A 17927-nucleotide genomic window follows, 5' to 3' on the forward strand; every position below is an offset into this window, starting at 1 on the left:
AGATCTCCATGTAACTGTAGATGAAAGTGTGCTGTTCCACTGAAGTAGAGGTGACTGCCTCTGGTCACCAGCACTTAATTGTTCTTCCCAAAAGTGTGTTTCTAGTTGGCAGGTTCGTGGAGGGCAGTCTGAGGTCATGGACAGGGCAAAGTTACTTCTTCAGCCCATATGGGCTGTGAAAACCTACCACTTTAGCCTCTTTAATAGCATCTTCTAATTCATTTATTTGTTTATTCTTTTATGTATTCATTCAACAAACATATAGGGGGCATCTGTTGGGTTCTAAATACTGGGCTAAGAGATAGAAATATAAAAAATAAAAGGATGCAATCCCATCTTTCAGGTTGTTCACACTTTGGTGGGAGAAACAGACAATTATACTCCCAAGTTCTAAGTGCTTTGGGAAAGAGACAAACATAGAGAGCTATCAAAACATGGCAGTGGGTGTGCAGTAAAGGTTGGGGCTTTTTTTTTTTTTTCAGAGGTCCACAAACATGTTTTAATATCCTTTACATCAAAATTAAAGATAAACTTTTAGGCCAAAGAAATGTTTTAATATAAAAAAGGAATATATTTGTCTTTACGCCAACATGATGATAAATACAATCGGTAATTATCTCTATGGAGGAAGGGGTCTATGAAGACCAAAGTGTCTTAGGCACAGGAATGTCAAGTGGCCCTGATTTCAGGAAAACTAGACAGAGCCTACAGAGGGTGGGATGAGCGATGGAGCCTGGGATGGGGCAGGATTAGCAAGTGCTAATCAGAAAGCATTTTTTATTTTAGGAACTGATGTAAAATTAGCCACAAATTGGTAGGAAAAGGGTGTCCCAAAAAGCATGGCCTATTTAGGAAACTGCAGAGTGAGCCAGAAGCTGGGTTCAGTGGATGAGGGAGAGCCTCAGGGAGGTAAGCAGGGACTAGATATTGCCACTTAAGGAGTTGAACTTTCTTAAGCAGGCAATAGAATGAAGAGATCATTGACAGACTTTAAGCTCAGATTTTTAGCAAGATTATTCTTACTGTGGGGTGGAGAATGAATTAGATGGGGGTAGGATTGGAGGTAAGACCCATTCAGGAGGGAATCTGGGAGGAGAGGTGACAAAAGCTTGTAAGGATGTAATAAAAATGGAGAAGCAACTGAATAATAGACAACTTGGATACCTTTGTTTGAAGGATTACTGAGGAAGTTTCTCAAGCTCTGCAGACCACCTGCCTTCTGCCCACCATGGGCAAATGCAATAAGCTTCTGACTTTCCCTTTCAAAAATCAGCTGAAGGCACTCTGATAGAGAAATGTTCTGACATAATTTGCCTTATTTCTTGGATTCATTTATATCAGGAGACTCAGTTCCATGGCAGATTAGTTGATCACAGACTGTCAGCTGTCAGCCTAACCCTTCTCTGTGGCTCTTGATTGGACATGGCAAGGAGAGGGCCTGGGTCATGGTAATGCTTCCTGCCTGGTCTTTTCCTGACATTCTGAACTTACTTATATCCATTGTCCATTTTTTTAATGTAATGTAGTTGTGATTCTGTCTCACTCTATCTCTCCCTTGCCAAAAAATCTCCAGTAGCTTCAATGCAATCGTTCCAATTGCAATGGCTTCTTGCAATTAGAAGAAAATCCAAAATCCTTATCTTGGCCTACAAATCCCTGCATGCTCTTCTCTTATTCTGCCTTATATTTCCCACTCTCTCTTCCTGGTTTTCTTCCAATCTGCTGAATATGTCAAACTTTTTCTTCCTTTGGGGTATAGTAACTATTCTTACTATGTCTGGAATGCTCTTTGTGTAATTCACTTTTATCATTTGAGTCCTGGCTCAAATATCTCAGCTCAAAGAGAGGCCTTTCCTGACCATCCTAGTTAAGGTCAGAGTCTATGATAGGGGAAGGAGGGAAGGAGGGGACACTCAGAAAATGCTTCCTCCCGTATGAACTGTCCTAGAACTTAGCTCTTCATATCTGTCCCTATTCCATTAATGTTTATTTTTTAATATTATCACTACTTAAAATTACCCTACTTCCTTCCTTTGTCTATTCCCAAATGCCTCATTCCCTTGGATGTAAGTTTAAGAAAGATAGGCATCTGGCTCACCTTGTTCATCCCTTTATCCTCAGAACTTAGAACAGTGTTTGACTCACGGTGGATGCTCAATCAGCATTTGTTAAATATATCATACCATGTGAGCACTATATCCACCCCTATGATTATGAAAAGGGAAATTAAAATTAGATTTTCTGAAAGTATTAGGGACAATACAATTAAAAATGGCCCAATCAAATCCTGTGTATAGTGACATATAAAGTCCTTCTGTAACATTCACAATGCCATCTTACAACCTATGGCAGAGAGTATTGACAAAATTCACTGCCCTCCCTATAGAGTGATCACACATCCCCACCCTACTAAATAGTATAGACAATTATATGTAAATAAATGTAAAAAATTAGAGGAAATGGACCATTTTCTCGAAAATCACCAACTACCAAAAGTCACCCACAATGAATGGATAATCTGAATAATATAACTATTGAAGAAATTGGATCTGTAGTTAAAACCTTTATAAAAAGAATCTTCAGGCCCAGCTAGCTTCATTATTAATTCTAGCAAACATTTAGAAAAGGAACATCACCAATTTTACACAATAGCTTCCAGAAAATAGAAGAGGAGGAAACATTTCCACCTCATTCAATAAGGCCAGGATTAAAAGGGAAAGTGTAGGTTAGAAAACTTTGAGGTTCTTTTTTTGCTTCTCTACCACATTGTCATGAACTAATCATCACCTATCTCTTCACATGTACTTGGTTCCTCTCTAATGTACCCATAACAGACACAGCAGCTGAGAACTACAAGGGAACATGAGCCCACTGGTGAAAATATCCATCATTAGAGAGTAAGACTACTCAGAAAGAAAGACCACAGGCAGTCTGACACCCATCACCTGATGCAGAACTACTAGAATAGAGGGTCCAAATTTAAATTAAGCATGATAGCTTTCTTTAAGGAAGTAAGGGAGGAATATTGACAATATGAAAAAAGAACAAAAATTATTAGTAATTAGTAAAAATATTATATATGAACAATATAATAGTTGAAGGTAAGAGCACAATGGATGGAATGAATGGGGGATTTAGATTCAGCTGAACAAATAAATGAGTTGGGTAATCAGATTGAGGAACTTTCTAAACAGATTAAAAGTAAAGGTAAAGAAAAGAAACCATAAAGGCAAAGTTAAGAGATTTGGAGGAGCGAATACACATTCCAACATCTAGCTAAAGGAGTCCTAAAAAGGTGAAATAAAAACAGAAAGAAATGTTTAAAGAAATAATGAAGATAAATATCTCAGAATTAAAGATAAAACATCTTAGATGTAAAGGGCTTTCAGAGTGTCAGACCAAAGATAAAAAGAAAAACAAAACCCAAACATATAGTGAAGTGGAAGACTATAAAATGGAAAGAAAAACATTCTAAAAGCTTCTAGAAAGAGCAGATGGCCTCCAGAGGGAAAAAGGACCAGACTGACATCAGACTTCTCAGTGGCAACACTGCATCTAAAAAGGCAATGGAATATTTTGAAAAAGGAAGGAAACATACTTGAAGCTGGCATTTTATACCTCTGATGTGAGGGTGTGATTACAAAATGCTCTAAGCATATGAGATTTCATGAGATTTATCTTACAAAATCCTTTATGGAATATCTAGAGTAAGCACACAATTCAGAGGAATGATAAATGCTAAAGATCTTAAAAGTAAGAGGGTGACTAAATACTTGACTAAAATGTCTCATTTTTGCCTTAAATAAGAGATTATCATAAAAGAAGAGTAAAAAAAGAAAGCCTATTTATCACAACCCATAGCACAAATCTAAACAGGGTTTCTATGGAGAAAGGTGAAAAGAGGGAGTGACAAGGAGTCCAGAGGGGTTTGAGAACATGCTCAAGTACCTGGATTGCTTCAAGGAAGGTCTATTGATCTATTAAAGAAATCAACAGGGACCAATAAACAGGAATATGGATCTTAAGTCTAAAAGCTGGTTCTTTGGAAATATTAATAAGACTAAGAAATAAAGAGAGAAGCTGACAAAACTACAATGAGAAAGGGAAAGAGCTGCAGATATAGTAGAGATTAAAAGTAAAATCTCTTTTTTAAAAGATTTTATTTATTTATTCATGAGAGACACACAGAGAGAGGCAGAGACATAGGAAGAGGGAGGAGAAGCAGGCTCCATGCAGGGAGCCCGATGCAGGACTCGATCCCGGGACTCTGGGATCACGCCCTGAGCCAAAGGCAGATGCTCAACTGCTGAGCCACCCAGGTGTCCCCAAAGTAAAATCTCTTGAAGACTTTTATGCTACTAAAATGTAAGACTTGGGTGAAACGAATATATTTCTAGAAGGTTATAAAGCATCACAACTGGTGCAATAAGAAACTGAGACCTTGGATAGATAAGGTAAAAGCAAACACCTCACAGTCCTAAAACAAAGAGAAACAACCAAAACAACAACAAAATATGCCCAGGTGGTTTTAGTGATGAGTTCTGCCATAAGTTATTCCAAAAAGAGCATCAAAAAGCATGAAAGCAGTCCAGCTTTTTCTTTTAAATGAAGCTAGTGAAACATGAATTTCAAAACTCAGTAAGGGCGTATATAATGAAAAAATGTATAGGTCATTTTCTCTTATGATTGTAGATGTAAATAGGCTGAACAAAATTTCAGCTAATCAAACCCAGCAGTGCATTAAAAAAAAAAATCACATTCAGGTGAAGTTTCTCTGAGAAATGTAAAGAAATGTATCAAAGAATCTATCAGTGTACTTCATCTCATTATTAAGATAAAAGATAAAAATCATAATTAACTCAACTGATGCAGAAAAAAGTCATTGGATAACGTTTAGCAACGACGTTTATCACAAGAGCTTTTAGCTTCAAATAGAAGAAAATTCTGTGACAGATATTTTAAACTTCAAATCTTTTTTTTTTTAATTTATTTTTTATTGGTGTTCAATTTACTAACATACAGAATAACCCCCAGTGCCCGTCACCCATTCACTCCCACCCCCCGCCCTCCTCCCCTTCTACCACCCCTAGTTCGTTTCCCAGAGCTAGCAGTCTTTACGTTCTGTCTCCCTTTCTGAATTTTCCCACACATTTCTTCCCCCTTCCCTTATATTCCCTTTCACTATTATTTATATTCCCCAAATGAATGAGAACATATAATTTAAACTTCAAATCTAAGTGAATATTACCTTGGTGTATTTAAAATTAGCCAATTATATATTTATTTTATTTTGAATAAGCTTAAATAGCTTTTTTCCCCTATTAAAAGGAGGTCTAAAAATAAAGACTTAGCAAAAAGTATGCAACATGAAGCTGCAACTAAACATCCCCTTTAAGCACAGGAATGCGTCAAGGTTACCTAATACCCCTGTTTAGCTAAACAAAGTTCTAGGTCCCAGGTAATGTGACAAGGAAAGAAAGATAAAGAGATTAGAGGCATAAGGATTAGAAATATATAGAAAAAACCATCACTATTTGTAAATGATATAAAACATTTATGTAAAATATTAACAGAAATAATAGATAATTAGAATTCATGAAAGACCTTAGCAAGATTATTGAGTATGGGATCAATATACAAAAATCCACAGCATTTTTCCATATCAGCAATAACCAACTAGAAAATAATTTTTAAATTCAATACAAGTCACCAAACAATAAGAAATTATAAAACGTTTAGAAATTAACCAAGAACATAAGGGTTATAGAGAAATATGTAAAGTCCTATGAAAGAAGACAAAGATGATTTCAATGAAGATACATTGTATACTTTTAGAAGAGATAACTTAGTATTCTAAAGATGTCAGTTCTCCCCAAATTACTTTATACATTTATTGCAATTCCAGTCTAAGTTCAAGTTGAGATTTCCTTTGGGAAACTTGATAAACTTGTTCTGAGATGCATATGGAAAAATGAAGGTCACCAAAGAGCTAAGTAGACTTTGAAAAAGAAAAGTTATGGAGATATTAATATTAAGATATTAAGTAATAGATATGAAAACACAATATAGTGTTGGCAAAAGAATAGATAAATAGACCATGGACTAGAATATGGAGTTCAGAGTTGGGAAATAGATCCAGGTACATATGGGAACTTAATATACAGTAAAGCACCACAAATCTAGGGAGAATAGATGGATTCTTTAGTAAATGTTGAGGAAATTGGCTCACCATATAAAGAAAAAGAAAACTACATCCTAACTTAATACCGCATACAAAATAGACTAAATATTTAAAAATCCAGAAAGTTAATAAAGTACATATAGAAGAGTATCTTTGTGTCCCATGGGAGGGGAAAGACATAAAGACTTCAAAAGCTCAAAAAAAAAAAAAAAAAAAAAAAAAAGACTTCAAAAGCTCAAATAATGATAGCTAGTACTTATTTAGCACAGGAAGTCTGGTGGAAAGATAGACTATATGAACAGACAATTTACAGAAAAAGGCAACCTGAAAGGCTAACAAGCATAGACAAGATGTTTGAACTCAAATTTGTCATTAAAGAAATTCATCTAGAAAATGAAATATCGATTATGCCTATTAGAGTGTCAAAAGTTACAAAGCTGTATCATGTCAGGTCATTAGGAATGGTGCATGGCATTAGGAAACAAGAGCCTTCCTGCAGTGTTGTAGGGAGTGTAGAATGGAATAGCCATCCCAAAGAGCAATACTCAGTTAAACTATGTAAACACATACCCATAACCCAGTCATTCCTCTTCTGGTTATATATCCCAAAGGTATTGCCTCACTGATTCATAAGTGGACAAATACAAAGTATTCTCTGCAGTACATTTTATGGTGTGGTAGGTTGGGGACTCTCTGATGTCCATCTTGGAAGAATGGAGGGGTAAAATGTGATGGGTGAACAGCATGCGGCATTTTGCAACAGTTGGAAGCAAAAGATTAGATGCACTTACAACATGAATGGATCTTAAAAACAGTGCTGAGTAGAAAATAGGAGAACGGGATGAGTTATGTAATCCAATACCATTTACATCTATTTAAAATATTTCTACTAAAAAAATTTTCAAGAACACATTTTTCAAAAACACATGTAAATAAGAGGGCACAGATTCAGTACCTCAGAATGGTTGCATGTAGAAGGCAGAAGAAGAGATGAGAGTAGGAGGAAATAAATAAGTACAGAGAGGGACCTTGTTGGAGATTGACATTGGCGATGTGAGATAAACTGAGCAGTATGGTTAGTTCAGAAGTCTCCTCTTATACCCACCCATCCATCCTTGTTGGACATGGATGGGAATGTTTCGTTCAAATGAGGTGATTAGTGCCCTGCCTCCTTCCACATGGTCGAGTGTCAAAGAAAGGAGAAAGTGGACCTGTCCTTCGAAGGGTTTGCTTATTTCAATGAAGCTAGCAGTCCAGCTGTTTCTAAGTAGTGGAGTAGAGAGAACCCCTTCATTCCCTACTTTGATGAAGGGGGAAATGTGGTGTATAGGAGTGAGTAGAAAGCAGTGGACAGTGGTCATTGGAATTCCCAACTGATAATTAGGTGGATTTGCATGACCTGCTATCTATTGTCTCAGGACCCAGGATTTGCCAATCTTTATTAATCGTTACAGCTTCAAAAACTGAAGTTTACGTTAGAGTAGACTCCCAGAGTTATTGTGAAGAGCCCCAGAGAGCAGCTCAGCCTGGATGTGGGACAGGACTGGAGCAAAGGCAATAAAGAAAACTTCTCATTACTCATCTCTGGGCACCTCCACAAACGGTTGTCTTCGCTTAACCTCAAGGTCAAGACAAAGTATTTTATAGTGTTCACTGTCTCTGAGGACAAGCTTTAGTGAGCGTCTTGTTTGCTTCTTATAGTATTAAAGGAGACAATGAAATCTGCCTCTCAGAAGATCATTTCACCAAGTCTCTGTTGCTCTACGGGGAATATTTGTTTCCTCATTTATATTCATGTCTCTGAAAGACAAGTAGACCTTGAATGAAATTTTAGGCGACAGTAAATTATAAATAATGTATCCATATTTTTTCTCTTCCATACTACTTGTATTTAATTCCCCCCAGAGTCTTGTGCAAACACCAGAGACAAGAGGACAGGAAGCTATTAACATGATGGAAAGAATGAAATGGGTTTATGCTATATGGCAGGAAAGCAGCAAGGGAAGATATCTTGATCGAAGAAAGTTTTTGATGTTTTGTGGGTGTGAGTTCTTTTCTTTTAGTTCTCTCTTTCCCTTTTATTTTTAAAAACATTGCAACTCTTTTCCAGACCATTAAGTAGACATCTGCTTGAAATGAGTCTCTTACTTTGGCCCACCCAAGGCAAGATGAAGGTTCGTCAGTGGATGGAGGCCACTTAGGGGCCCGGCTTTAGGCTCTTTTGTTCCATAAGGCAAGGCATAAAAAATGCTTAGAATGATCAGCTGAGATCAGCCCATCCTAAGAATAGGATGCTGCTAAGTGGAAAGCTCAGGTACTGTCAATAAAGTCTTAAAGGATGCCGGTTACTAGAATGAAATTAGCTTCTAAATCCATCAGCCCTGATTTGCCGTCACATAGGATGCTCTGGTGTTTTCAGACCTCTTGCTCAGCAGGAATAATTCATGGGGTTCAGACTGGCAGCACTCCAATTTTTTAAGTAAGTGAAAGGATTCTCTGCTCTTCATTTTTTGTTTCCCTCTTCTTTTTCTTCTTCCTCCTCCTCCTCTTCCTTCTCCTTCTTTTCCCCTTTCTCCTCCTTTTCTTCTCTTTAGGCAAAGAGGGGCCCACAGATGGAGCATGCATGGTGAACTATGTGGCTCCCATGTGTGTGTGTCGTTGGGGAGGGGGTGTCAGGGAGGGTCCTGTTAGAGAGGCAGGAAGAGGATGAGCTGGGATGTGCTTAGGGTCAGGGAGGCAGAATCAGGCTCAAGGCACAGCCACTGTGACTACTCTCCCTAGAGGAAGCCTAATCTTGAGGGATCTTTAGGAGATCTATGGAGATGACAGGAGAGTCCTGGGATGAGTAACACCTGCCCTGTACATTGGAGGCCCCTTCTCCTGGACTCCTCAAGGCATCTGGCTCAAGCCACCCATCAGGCAAACCCCAATCTTTCCCTTATTGATAACATCTTGATCCCCACATTTAGGAAGCTGGTACTCTTGTATTCTCTTTCTCCTTAATAAAATAAGCTTTTGGCAGGGGAGTTGGAGGGCAGGGTAGAAAAGTGGGGGAGGGGCATGGCACAGGCAGTGTAGACTCACTAATGTTGACATGCCAATAACTGTGTAGGCTTAGTGTAATTTATTCGGGGAAATTTGCATTTGGGGTGGCAGAGAGAACCTCAAATTAGAGGGACTTTGGGTATTAGACTCTGCAGGAAGTACCTCTTTTGCTAGTCCCCTCCCTGTGATAGATGTTGAAAATCTCCTTCTACAGCTTTGTTTCACCAGAAACCCCTCTTCCGAGCTCTATAGCTGGGATTTAACTATTCTATTAAACCAACCTTTATTATATTTGCTATCTGTCAGGCTTTGTGCAAGGTACTTTCATATGCATTACCTCTGTCCACAAACTTCATTCTGCAACCGGTCATTTCAGTGGGTTCTGATAAATCTCTAAGACAAAGCCAGCAGGGTGTGATACATATACATGACTTAAATTTAAATTTGAGCTTTAAAATAAAACTCTGCAAAGATTTCCAAACATGGACACATCTTTGCCATGTACCACAGTAGTGGGGGCAAGTCCTTCTCTGCTACCCCAAACTATATAGAGCAGCTCAGCCAGTAACTACATTCATTATACAGGATTGTGGGCTCTTCAGTTTTCTCCTTTTTGGGTTGGTATTGGTCATGCCTCAGGAGCCCAGTGTCAATTGGAGTTCATAAAAACAAAGAAACAAAGATCTAAATACATCCTGATGGCCCCTCTGCACTGTTCACCCAACAAAGCCATTACCCTGGCCTCCTCTCCAGATTTCCATGAATTGTTTACCTCTGCTTATTCGATCTTGCTGAGGCTCCAGCTGGATTTTGGATCCCAGACCCAAACTATTACACACCCTGGGGCAGCTTCATGTAAGAGAGGCCAGTGGTAGGCACAGAAGCTGGCATACTTTTATAGCCCACGTGGATCTGGAGCAAGGCACAGCTGCAAGGTACCGCAGAAACCTCAGGCATATTATCATACAGCTCACACCCATTAGCTGTGGCATTACAAGGATGGGGATTGAAAGCTCATACTACACTGAGCAAGCATTGAAACCCATGCATTTGGAGGATGAAATGATTATTTTAGACCTAATAAATATGCAAATTGGGAGCTCTGTTTATGTTTCCCTCATCTGTGTCCTTTTCATGGGGAAGAAATTCTTAATTCAGTGAAAAGCTTCAATCCATGGGTCTTTGTTGGGGGGTAGCTTGAAAAAGAGGCACGGAGGACCTTTTAACTTGTGAATATGCAGAGATGGGCTTGAACAAGAGAGGGCAGCCACTCTTGATACTGAGATAAGCCACTCTGTGAAAGAGCATGGAGCATGAGCGTAATTGACTTCAGCCCCATTAAGGGATCAAGTGTCCTCCGAGTTCCACTTGGTAAAGACAGGTCTTAGATTCATGTTTGGTTATGTGACCAAAGCTTATTTTTGTTTTTTAATTAAAAATTTTTTTCTAGTTAATTTGCTCATTGTAGACGCTTTGTAAGATATTGAAAATATAAAAAAGAAGGGAAAAGAGGACTAATTCATAATCTCACTACCCTAAAGAACCATTAGTGCGTTTGATCCAGTGTCCTGCTTTGCCATTTAGAAGAAGTCTACAAGGAGAGGCACCCGGGTAGGGATGGGGGAATGTTCCATCACCTTTCTCTCATGATGGGGGGGATGGGTTCTGGGGTATGGGTAGGATTCTGGTCACCCTAGTACTCTGAGGTGGCAGGAAGACATACATCTAGGGATAAGAGATATGCTTACACTTGCTCCACACGTGTGCATAGCCACACCCCCAGAATGTGGGGTGGGAAGACAGTTCAAAGTCTGGCCTGGGCAGTCCCACATTACAGGCTATAGAGAGATACCGTGGGACATGGTAGAAAGGATTGTTAACAGATACAGTCCCCACAACCAGATCAACTGAAGTCAAACCCCAGTTCTCTGACTTTAGAGCTATTGGGTCTTGGGTAAGTTGCACCTCTGGGTGACCCAATTTCCTCATCTGTAGGGATCATAGAATATAGTTCATAGGCTGTCATGAGGATTGAATTAGTACATGTAATGCAGTCAGAACAGTGCCTGCTATTAGTTTATTTCCTGTTATGCACATTAGGACACTCTTATCCCTTATGGGCACTTTCAGGTATTTTCTGCTGATTAATTGGAGGAAGGCAGGAGGCGCAGCTGGATTTAGAAATAGAAGACCTTGGCTTTCGTTTGACCCAGCCACTTACTAGCCATGTAAATCATTTGATTTCCGTGCACTCTGTTTCATCATCTGTGAATTGGAGATAATAAGGCCCTTTTCACCAGTTGTTATAAGGACTGAGCTGAGACCAGAGGAATGCAAAACTGTTCTGTGTATGGAGAAGAACCCTAGACTTAATATGGAGGGTTTACTCTTGGTACTTTTACGAAATGATTCTCTAATTACAGGCAGCAGAGGATGGAAAGAAGGAGGGAAGCATGAACCTTGCTTAGAAAACACTTATAGAAAATCTGAACAGGAATCTGATGTCTTTACTTGGTGCATTTAGTGGATCCAGGTGGACCAGGGATTTGTACTGCTGGTTCCTATGGTTGTCTTGGTAGTAAGAAGTTTCCTGGCAGGGCCTTGGAAGGGGGAAAGGGGGAATGGAGGAAACCTTTATTTTCCTTTACCGGAAGAGGCAATTGAGCTTCCTTGGTAGGTTCCTCCCTGATCAAGTTCCAGCAGAAGGTGCTGAGGAGCCAGACATCATACAGGGAAGAAGGCATCACAGGGGTGGAATCTCTCACCTGTGGTGAAGGTGGCAGAGGTGAGGCTGCTCCGGGCGGTGTCCTGCGCTGCCTGCAGGAGCACTGTGTAATCTGTGCTCTCAGACAGGCCCTCCAATCGGATCCACGTGTCCTCTGCATCCACAATCAGCTCCTGTGGAACAAGCAAGGAAGGCAGGTGGAAGGGAATGACCAACACACAACTGGGAGGAGCTGGAAAGGGAATCCCAGAGCCCACGGCCAGCTAAGTCAGTATTGCCATGGCCACTGTGTTCTCTCCATTCCACACCAAGGAGAGACCCAAGCCAATATACAGAGAGGATAGCTCCCGTGTGAGATTTCAGCAGCTCCTACCTCACAGATGCAGGTTGGCATAAAAATAGGCATGTAAATTATCAAACCCAGTGATTTGCTGACTGTACAAGATTCCTCAGGACCCAGGGAGGCAAAATCCTAGGCCTCCCTACTTCATCTCCAGCAGACTAGCTCTGCTTAAATCTGTTGTGTATATTTGGCTTCTGGATGTGATTTCACTTTTTTAAAAAAAGGATTTCATTGTGAACAGAAGTTTGACAACCAGTGCTCTAGAAGTACTGTTTCAACTGATCATATGACACAGAAATTTGTCATCTCTTCACTGCAGGCTATACAGATGTAGCCTTTATAATGCTTATCAAGAAGCATAAAACACTGTTGAATTTGGTATCCAGCTCATGTTTGCTTGGCCCTGCTAGTGAAATTTTTTCCCCAAAACTATGTATTTATAAAGGCTTGGAAGTTTCCAATGTGCTTTGTATCATCATATTGAAAGCACCAGCACCAGCAAGTGAGGTTGTAGAAGTAGACACCCCCATTATCCAGAGCAGAAACGAAGGCTCAGAGAGGTTTCGTGTTTTGCTTCAACTTGTAAAGAGAGTCGTAACGAGCCAGGACTAGCACCAAAGTCTCTGGCTTGCAAACTCAGGCTCTTTCCTCAATAGCGTGTATGTATCCATCATGGCAAACCCAGTTTTCTCCCTTCGGGTTGCTGGATAGAAAAATTTCCTTTACAGAGAAATCTCACCTTGCGGCTTCCATCAGTGGATTTGTAAGTTAAGATGTAGTTTTCAATCTCTGCTCTGGGAGGCTGCCAGGAGATCAGGGCACTTTGTCTGGTGACTTCACTGGCTGTCAGGTTTGCAGGAGGGTCCAGGACTACAAAGAGGAGAAAATGCCAGGAGTGCCTGCCTCTCCAGCTCCTCTCTGTTTGATTCCAGGCACATATATCTCTTTGCCCACCTATGTGGTCTCTGGGCTGCTTACATGCTGACCCTAGGTCTGGCTTGGACAGGAGCAGAAAGGGTGCTCCCGGGTCAGAAGATAATGAGTCAGTGTCATGATTATTCCTGCAATTATTCCCCTCTTTTCTCACCTGGGCTTCTGGACATAGGTGTGACATCTTCCAATTTGACTTCTGTCTGAAATCATGACCTTGTTAAATCTACATGTCTATGAGTTTACTCTTGAGCTTACTTCATTCCCACGTCTAATCTTTGTCTACTGTTCTGGCCACGATTGTACCCAGCAACTGTCTCCCAGATATCAATCCCTGTAATGTGCATCAGATTTTTCTGGGCCAGATGCATTTCCAGTACTGGGCTCTCTTGGTCTCGTTCTACTACTGTCAGCCAGGCCCAGGATGAGAGCAGGAAACAGAAATGTGTCTGTTGCCTGGGATCTGCAGCTCACTTTCACTGGCCTTTGGGCAGCAGTCAACTGAAATACAAACAGCTCATAGCTGCACTGTCCAAAGCCTATACACTATAATGTAGGGAACCACATGGAGATTGGTAATTTTTAGGATCCACATAAGCATCCAGGTGCTGGATATGTAGCCAACCACGAACTCACGGGTAGAGAAGTTGGTGCTGATGGTACCACTGGTGAGAGGCCCACTGGCGGCATACATGCTGACAGTATAGTGGGTGCTAGGAAGCAGGCCAACAAGCTGGAATTCCTCACTGCCTCCATCAACCAGGATGGTTTCCCCAGCAACTGAAATCAGAAGAACATAGATAAGAATTGAATAAGGCTATTGAACCTGGGGAAGCTTACCAAATCCAATGGCATTTCATAAAGATTCAATATTAGAGAATTTTGGAAAAAATATCTTAAAGGTCATTAACTTAGCATTGTATTCCACACAAGCATCCCTTCTCATCTCATTTTGCATCGTAATTGAGAAAATAGTCCTTATTTAGAGGCTAAATTGTTTTTTCCCTGACTTCTACTTGGGCCTCCAGGGTTAAAAAGAATAAGCTGAATCTTCTGTCTATATGGCTCTTGGCTCCCACCACACCCCCTAATCAAGTTCTTTCTCCTCTAGGTTGAGAAAATTTATCCCCAATCACCATGACATGTATGTGGCAATTCTAAAACTGTTGATTTTTTTTTATAGCCATGGGCAGAGCTTTGCATTTATTTCTACTGCATTTTGCCTTGTTGATTGAGTTTTGGACCACTGTTTGAGTTTATTAAAATATATTTGAATTCTATTAATCACAGTTTAAATTTTTTTTTTTTTACTTAAGTAGAGTTGACACACAGTGTTACATTAGTTTCAGGTGAATAACATAGTGCTTCAACTTCTCCATACATTATGCTATGTTCACCACAAGCATAGCTACCATCTCTCACCACACAGTGCTATTACAATATCACTGACTTAAATAGTTTTGTTTTACATACAAATGTGGTACACATGTCTTCTCTGTATCCATTCATGTTGTCAATAAAACTGTTCACTAGAGCGGGGCCAAGCTCTTTAGAGCTTGGTGTCTTTAGAATACTCTGGAATCATTTAGCATTTAAGAAAGTTTACTGGGCAATTTCCCCAAGTAGGTAGGGTCTGAGGTTTCAGGTTTCTTGTGCATAGAAACATAGAAGGCATGCAAACAAGTAAAAATCCAAACCAGCTCTTTGAAAGAGCAAACATAAGGACTCTATCTTTTGAATATCCTCATTTGCAACATCTTGCCAGCAGTCATTACTCTGGCCATATCAAACCACGGCAGTTCCTCAAAAATCCTCACATTCTCTTACATCCTACAAAGGCACTCAGGCTGCTTTTTGTCTTAGAATTTCTTTTCTTCTATTCTCCTTCTCTCACTTTATCTAAGATCTGCTTCCTTTCTTCCCCTCAACACCCTCACCCCCATTGAGTGATCTCTCGGATGTGGCTGGAGCTGTTTTGTGATTGCTTATGTCATGACACTGCTCACATTGGGTTGTAACAATGTCCTGGTCTCATCATCACTAAAAGTGAGTTCTGTGAAGAAAAGAACCTGTGTTTTGTCTTTTAATCCTTACAGCCTTGTTGGGTGTATGGCTCTTGGGAGGACTTCCAAAAATTTTGTTGAATGGACGCTTATTGCCACGATGGAGCCATGTGCTTTGCAGAGGATTTGACAGAGGATACAGTGTTGAAACGAAGACTTAGAAGATGGGTTTGTCTAGGCAGACAAGTGGGGAGAGAATTTCCCAGTAGAAGAAACAACACATGCAAATGCATGGTGGTTTGGGAAGGCATGATGCTGAGAGTTAAGAAATGCAGGCCCATGACATATGCAAGGAGGGGTAGTAGAAGTCGAAATGGATTGTGCATGCAATAGAGGGGTTATAATGTATCCATAGTCATGATATTCATTCCTTGAGGAGAGCTATTCAATCAGCTACCATTCTGTGCAATTCCAAATATGATCCATCATGTATTTTTCCATCTAAGTGATAAGTAGGTTTTTCTGATGCCTTGCTGAAATCCAAGTGTGCTAGCAGATTTGCCAATAAAAAAAAAAAAAGATATAAAGTGGTTTTGGTAAAACTAATTCTTAGTGAACCTACACTGGTATCTTTTCCCAATTTATTTAATAGTCTGTTTTGGTTTTTATTTTCCCAAGCTTTTACAATCAGTTTACTTTGCAGCTTACAAAATTGGCTTTCTCTGTCATTTTTGAAAATTAAGACATCTGCTTATCTTTTGTCTTCTGGTATCTTTGTTCTCTAGATTCCTGAATGTAATCCACAATTACATCCTGTGATCACATGTACAATTTAGGCAAGGAAATAATTTTCTTAGGCCTAGATACTTGAATTACTCAGCACTATTTTGCCTTGGGGTACTCTATTCAATTTCAAATAGCAGAAGGTGAACAAGCATGGTAAGACATTGAAACTCAAGATTTCATATTTGCTCAGTATTTTGGGTTGGATATGGTACACAAGACTAAAGCAACAGGAGTTTGCTTGCTCTGGATCCTTTGTCACCATGTATTATTTGTTCTAAGGATGGTGCTTTAGTGTTTTTCTCACTATATAAATACCTAGAAAATTGTGCTTTTTTGCCCATAGCATTTGGGGGCGACTCTCAACTCAGTTTTGAATTTTATCTTCCAAGTGCTATTTCTCAGTTTTTGTATTTGCTTTTGTTTACATGCCCTTCTTGCACCTTTCAGATTGAGCTTTCTGAATTCCCATTGTTGATATAGTTTACAGAGTTTGGGGATATCTTGAGAGCTTTACAGTGAAAGTAAAGCAGGAAAATTTCTATGTTCCTCAAATTGATTAAATGTCCTTTTTTTTTTTTTCCAAATTTCATAATAGTCTTCAGCCCCAGGCCCCACCATTCCCACCTGCCTGATGCATAGACCTGTAGATGTTCACCTGCAAAGTGTGTGAGAATAATGACATAGTTCTCCACTTCACCCACTGGTGCCTTCCATTGCAGCAGGGCTTCTGTTGGAGTAATGTTGGTAGCAGTCAGATCCACAGGGTTGTCCATGGCTGAAACAGAACCAGAGAATATCAGGTAAAGGTAGGAGATACTACAGGATGGAATCCCAGTGAACTATCTCCTATAGTTTCACCCATCATGCACGTCAGCTGTGTGCCCTATGAACTAATGAAGTGAGTGGAGACCTCTTTCCTTTCTTCCCTTCTGATCCCATCCTCCTCCCTTTCTTCCTTTTCCACAGTATGCAGTTCTCTCCTTATTGGCCGCAGATCTTCCTTTTAATTCATTCACTAACTTATGTGCAGAGCACTGTCATGTGCTACACGGGATTCCAAGGTATGGCTGTTGTGTTTTACACATTTAAACCTAGATGGAGAAACTAAGAACATAGAGGAATTGTTAAATTTCTTTAGTTAATGAGATAATTTGCTTCCCAGGCTCCTTGTACTTTCATGAATATAAGGAGCATGCCTTGTGGAATGATTTCTGTTAACAAACTTCAGGAAGTGTGGTGGGAGACCCATGAAGTCAGAGTATCCTCAGTGCCTGGAACTTTCAAAGTTCTCAATAAGTGATTACAGAGTGACTGAATGGGACTCAGATTGCCTCTGAAGCCACATATGATGAGTGCATTCTTGCTTTGCTATTCATAAGCTCCCTTTGTACTGAGTCCCAGGTATCCCTTTTGTGGCCTAGAAGGTCAAGAGGATTCTTCTAGGCTAAAGGCTAATAGTGCCTACTGGGGGGAACAAAGTTTGTTCATTATGGGACCAGCTTCCTCATCTTATTTTATTTGCCCATGCTCTATGTCTTTGTTTCCTACTATGCTTCTCTTCTATAAAGTTAGGATTTATTTTAGAAATTGATGTTATTATAATAGTTTGAGGAATCAACTCAATCTAAGGGTCATGTAATTTACCTTTGGGGACCAAGATGTGCTGTCAAATGGGCCCTGTTCTCTAACTGCAGGTTCTATTGCTTGCCTATGTTCCTTATTTGGAAGCAACAACTGAAATATTTTTAAGATTTTAATATCTGAATTGTATACATAATCTGTATCTTTAACAAGTTCTTCAAATGGAACCTTATGAAAAGAGACAAGGAAGAAAAGTCTTGGGAGACTACAGTTAGCATGATCTCTTAGAGATTGACTATGAGACCCTGAAGGAGTACTCATTTCCCCAAATTG

The 17927-nt window shown here is 39.8% G+C and overlaps 1 protein-coding gene across 1 annotated transcript in view; it reads right to left on the reverse strand.

The window, feature by feature from the left end:
• TNR (tenascin R) overlaps nucleotides 1–17927 on the reverse strand; it is a 408870-nt gene that overhangs the window by 23965 nt on the left and 366978 nt on the right. The window contains exons 15-18 of the mRNA XM_072830721.1: nucleotides 16669–16788; nucleotides 13861–14004; nucleotides 13034–13164; nucleotides 11992–12124 (exon numbers count right to left, since the gene is read on the reverse strand). Coding sequence (XP_072686822.1) covers nucleotides 11992–12124; nucleotides 13034–13164; nucleotides 13861–14004; nucleotides 16669–16788 — 528 coding nt within the window. The remainder of the gene's footprint in view (nucleotides 1–11991; nucleotides 12125–13033; nucleotides 13165–13860; nucleotides 14005–16668; nucleotides 16789–17927) is intronic.

Source organism: Canis lupus, chromosome 6, assembly GCF_048164855.1.
Source record: "Canis lupus baileyi chromosome 6, mCanLup2.hap1, whole genome shotgun sequence".
Taxonomy (NCBI): Eukaryota; Metazoa; Chordata; class Mammalia; order Carnivora; family Canidae; genus Canis; species Canis lupus.